Source organism: Corvus brachyrhynchos, unplaced genomic scaffold (assembly GCF_000691975.1).
Source record: "Corvus brachyrhynchos isolate BGI_N302 unplaced genomic scaffold, ASM69197v1 scaffold47, whole genome shotgun sequence".
Lineage (NCBI taxonomy): Eukaryota > Metazoa > Chordata > Aves > Passeriformes > Corvidae > Corvus > Corvus brachyrhynchos.
Window position 1 is genome coordinate 1,833,363 of NW_008239292.1, and position 5,301 is coordinate 1,838,663.

The window sequence follows — 5,301 nt, forward strand, 5'->3', positions numbered from 1 at the left end:
GGGGACACAGCCGGGCACAGGGCGGGGACACAGCCCAGCCTCTCCTGCACTGGGGAAACTGAGGCACAAAAGCAGCTCAGCAAAGCAGCACCTCCCGGGCCTGCCTGCACCTCCTGCTTGCATCCCTGTCTGCATCCCAAACGTCATCCCAACCTTCATCCCTGCCTGCACCCACATCTTCATCCCCATCTGTCCCTCCACCTTCATCCCTTCCTTCATCCCTTCCTGCCCCCCCCAAACCCCAAATTTCATCCTTACCTGGCCCCCATCCCTTCCTTCTTCCTCCCTTGCCTCCCAATCTGCACTTCCACCTTCATCCCAGCCTTCATCCCTTCATTCATCTCAACCTTCACCCAAGCCTTCATCCCAACCTCCATCCCAACCTTTATTGCAACCTTTATCACAACCTCCATCCCTTTCTTCATCCCGACCTTCATCCCTTCATTCATCCCAGTCTTCATCCCAACCTCCACCCCAACCTCCATCCCTTCCTTCATCCCAGCCTTCATTCCTTCCTTCATCTCAACCTTCATCCCAACCTCCATCCCAACCTTCATCCCTTCATTCATCCCAATCTTCATCCCAACCTTTAGCCCAACCTTTATCACAACCTCCATCCCTTTCTTCATCCCAACCTTCATCCCAACCATCATCCCTTCATTCATCCCAACCTTCATCCCAACCTTTATCGCAACCTTCATCCCAACCTTCATGCCAACCTCCATCCCTTCCCTCATCCCAACCTCCATCCCAACCTCTATCCCAACCTTCATCCCTTCATTCATCCCAATCTTCATCCCAACCTTTATCACAACCTCCATCCCTTTCTTCGTCCCCACCTTCATCCCAAACTCCATCCCAACCTCCACCCCAACCTTTATCACAACCTCCATCCCTTTCTTCATCCCCAGCTTCATCCCAGCCTTCATGCCAACCTCTATCCCAACCTCCATCCCTTCCTTCATCCCAACCTTCATCCCAACCTTCATGCCAACCTCCATCCCTTCCCTCATCCCAACCTCCATCCCAACCTCCATCCCAACCTTCATTCCAACCTCTATCCCAACCTTCATCCCTTCATTCATCCCAATCTTCATCCCAACCTTTATCACAACCTCCATCCCTTTCTTCATCCCGACCTTCATCCCTTCATTCATCCCAGTCTTCATCCCAACCTTCATCCCAATCTTCATCCCCACCTTTATCCCAACCTTCATCCCTTCATTCATCCCAGTCTTCATCCCAACCTTCATGCCTTCCTTCATTTCTTCCTTCATCCCAACCTTCATCCCCACCTTCATCCCAACCTTCATGCCTTCATTCATCCCAATCTTTATCCCAACTTCCATCCCAACTTTTATCCCAACCTTCATCCCACCCTTTATCACAACCTCTATCCCAATCTTCATCCCAACCTCCATCCCAACCTTCATCCCTTCCTTCATCCCAACCTTCATCCCTTCATTCATCCCAACTTTCATCCCTTTATCCCAACCTTCATCCCATCCTCCATCCCTTCCCTCATCCCTACCTGCCCCCATCCTCCCCATCCCCCCTGTGGCTCCCTGTGGCTCCCCGGGGCGGACCCCCCCCCCCGGCTGCCATTGATTTATTCCCGAGCCCGATTTATTCCAGGCAGCTGCAAATCTGCTGCCGTCAGGCACGGAATGCTCAGCTCCAGCCTTTTCCTGGTGGTTTTTTTTTTTATTTCCTTGCTGCAGAACAGGACAGGCTGAAATCCAAGATTTTGGACACTTCATTTTTTTGGGAGCCTCAACTCCTGGTGGGCTCCGGGGCTCAACCCCACAAGGCAAGGCCTGGAGAGGAAGGGGTTAAACCACTATGCAGCTTTTCGCTGTTTATGGTCGAGAGATGGGTCTGTAATCCCTTTTTTCCCAGGATTTATGATCCATCTGCATAAAACCACACGTTCCCGGTCCGTGTGGAAAAGCACATCCGTGTGGATATTGGAACCAGGGATGGGGTATTGAGCAACCATAACATTATTTCCTTCAATATTCCCTATTTTCCCAAATATTCCTTATTTTTCCAACATTTCCCACCTTTGGATATCCTCAACATCAGGCACCGTGAGGCGGCTCCATCCGAATCCCATTCCCAGAGCATCGACCATGAGAATTACGGAACAATTTGGGTTGGAAAGCGCCTTAAAAATCCTCTCCTCCCACCCCTCTCCTGCCGGATTTGCCCCTCCCAGGGCAGGATTTACCCTGAAATCCTACAGCCAACATTTCCAGTGGCCTCTCATGCCATTCCCATTCCCATTCCCATTCCCATTCCCATTCCCATTCCTCTCCTTATCCTTAACATTCCCATTTAACGCCTTCTTCCACCTGGATTTTAAATGATCCCGCTGCCCCTTTGGACTTCCCTGAAGATTTGCCACAATTTCCCCCCTGGATTTTATTTCCCCCTGCTCTGCCCATGATTAAAATGAACATTTCTCTCCCTTTCCCATTCCTATGCACGAATCCAATGGATTTTTGCCAGCCTGGAAGGGATGTTGGCATTTATGGAATGTTCCTGTTCACCTGTGATGTTCCCAACTCCCTCAGATGTGGATTTTTTTTTTTTTTAATCCCAATAAAACAGCAAAACCTGGGATTCTGAAATCCCTCCCAGGCTCCTCTGGAATAGCAAAGAGAGTTTCAAACGTTCCAGGCAGAGCTGGATCCCATTGTCATTTAAAGGTTGGCACCTGAGTTTTCCAGGAATTCTGGATTCCTCTTATTATTTACTGCCTGTGGGGGAAATGAAGGAAAAGAAGGGGGGAAAAGGAAAAAAAAAATAGGATTTTGTAGGATTTTGGGGTGTTTTGGTGAGGAGTGAGGGACCCTCTGCAACCAAACCCCAAAAATCCAGGTTGGGTTCACCTGGAGCTGAGAGATTCCTGGGCACCCCCCAATGATCCCACTGGTTCAGGAATAAAGGAGATAATTCCCAAATCCAGATCACCTTTCCTTCACCTATAAAAATCCTCAGCTGCTTATCAGACCTGAGCCAACCCGAGCTGGATTTTTTCTTATTATTTTTAGAGCTGTTGCTTATTTTAAAAAGGGGAAGTCTTTAAATCCCTGCAATAATAGGGGGAAAAATCCTATTTATTTACTGGGAAGCGCTGCTCCGTGCCTGGAAATGCCTCTGCTCCGTGTCCTAATACGGATTGGGGCTGACGGTGACAGCAAAACCACCATCAGTAATTGTCCCTTTGCCAAAATTTGGCGCTTTGGGGACGTTTTGTGGGGCAGCAGCTCCGATGCCATCGGTTTTCCTGGCAAAGCTGGATTTCCTTCCACCGCGTCAGGTCTGGGAGTTGTCACCTTTGTCCCTCGGGGTTTTTTGGGGATGATCTCAGGTTTCCTGCCAGCCACAACCTTGGGATGCTCCGGGTTCTCCTCCCGGTGGGTTTATCCCAGTGGGGATTCATCGCTGCCACATTGGTGTCACCGGGGTGTCACCAGGGAGTCCAACAAGGGGGTTTGGGGTCCCCAGCACACCCCAAAACAGGCATAGGAACTCCTCCTGGAGCAGTCCACCCCCTGGGCTCTGGTGCTCTCAGCAAAGGCCACCAGATGTGGCACCTGAGGATTGGCAGGTCCTGGGGGACACACAACCCATGGACATTGTGGTGGACATGGCACTGACCCCAAGGGAATTTGGGGTCTCCAGCACCCCCCTAAACAGGGCTAAGAGCCCCCCCGCCCAGAACAGTCCATCCCTGGGGCTCTGCTGTTCTCAGCAAAGGCCACCAGACGTGGCATCTGAGGATTGGCAGGTCCTTGGGGACACATTGTGGTGGACATGGCACTGACCCCAAGGGAATTTGGGGTCTCCAGCACCCCCCTAAACAGAGATAAAAGCCCCCCCGCCCAGAACAGTCCATCCCTGGGGCTCTGCTGCTCTCAGCAAAGGCCACCAGATGTGGCACCTGAGGACCGTCAGGGGACACACAACCCATGGACATCATGGTGGATGCAGCAGTGACCCCAAGGGGGTTTGGGGTCTCCAGCACCCCCGGAACAGGGATAGGAACCCCCTCCTGGAACAGTTCAGCCCCGGAAGATTCTCTTCCTCACGCCAGGGGAATTCTCTTCCTCACCCCTTCAGGGTGCTCCCCCCGGGCACTGCCGCACCCACCCACCCACTTCCCGCACATCCAACACCCCCTTGCTCCTCTTCTCCTCCAGACAGCCCCACCCAGCACCAAGCGCTCCCTTTCCCCCTCCCCCGAATCCCGGGAATTCGCCCCTTACCTGGTCCCGCAGGCGCTCCTGCTGCCCTCGCAGCGCCAGGGCGTGCTGTGGGTATTTGCTCTTCAGGTGGTCCATGAAGGCGTCCCGCTTGCGCTCCATCTCCGTCTTCTGGAGGCCGGTGAGCGCCTCCAGGCTCTGCGCGGCGATCACGGTGTGCCGGCGCTCCGAGGTGTGCACCAGCCCCACGTTGGAGAAGCGCCGGGTGCCGTTGCCCAGGGTGCGGTACTCCCGCGGGTACTCGGCATCGTCGGCGGAGATCATGTGCGAGCTCGTCCTGTCGGGATCTGCGCGGGCAGCGGGAGAGCACAGCGGGGTCAAGGGAGGGTCCCCGGCCAGGAGTCAAAGCGGGGGGATGGTCGCCAGCCGTGGGGCTGGGTCAGGGCACGGTACCCTGGCATGGGGCAGAGGGGGTGGCTCATCCTGTCGGGATCTGTGCGGGCAGCGGGAGTGCACAGCGGGGTCAAGGGAGGCTCCTCCTGCCGTGGGGCAGGGGGGGGGGCGCTGGGATTTGGGGCTGGGGAGGGGGAGTTCAGCAAGGAGCGATGGCAGAGCCCTGTTGGGAGTGGGATCGGACCCCAATGGGATGCATGGAGTGGGATTAGACCCTAATGGGATGCATGGAGTGGGATCAGACCCCAGTGGGATGCACGGAGTGGGATCAGACCCCAGTGGGATGCACAGAGTGGGATCATCCGTCACTGGGATGCACGGAGTGGGATCAGACCCCAGCGGGATGCACGGAGTGGGATCAGATCCCAGTGGGATGCACGGAGTGGGATCATCCATCACTGGGATGCACAGAGTGGGATCAGACCCCAGTGGGATGCACAGAGTGGGATCAGATCCCAGTGGGATGCATGGGCAAGGGGACAGGTACGGGGTTCATCCCCCTGCGATGGCAGCGGTGTCCCCGCTCCCGAACATGCGGCAGGAGATGAGGGGACAGCGGGGATGGAGGGGCCGGGGGGCAGCGAGGGGAGGGCGTGCAGGGGCTGTGATCCCACCAAACCCGCGATGATCAGAGCGA

The 5,301-nt window shown here is 54.9% G+C and overlaps 1 protein-coding gene and 1 long non-coding RNA gene across 2 annotated transcripts in view; both read right to left on the minus strand.

Annotated features, from left to right (window-relative positions):
- SRCIN1 (SRC kinase signaling inhibitor 1) overlaps positions 1-4,714 on the minus strand; it is a 37,546-nt gene extending 32,832 nt beyond the window's left edge. Inside the window, exon 1 of the mRNA XM_017740519.1 lies at positions 4,275-4,714. Coding sequence (XP_017596008.1) covers positions 4,275-4,535 — 261 coding nt within the window. The 5' untranslated portion in view covers positions 4,536-4,714. The remainder of the gene's footprint in view (positions 1-4,274) is intronic.
- Positions 418-707, minus strand: LOC108448241. The gene is made up of 3 exons (XR_001864052.1): positions 648-707; positions 540-599; positions 418-467 (listed from the first exon to the last, which is right to left on the minus strand). It is a non-coding gene; the product is annotated as an uncharacterized LOC108448241 (long non-coding RNA).
- Positions 4,715-5,301: the final 587 nt, after the last annotated feature.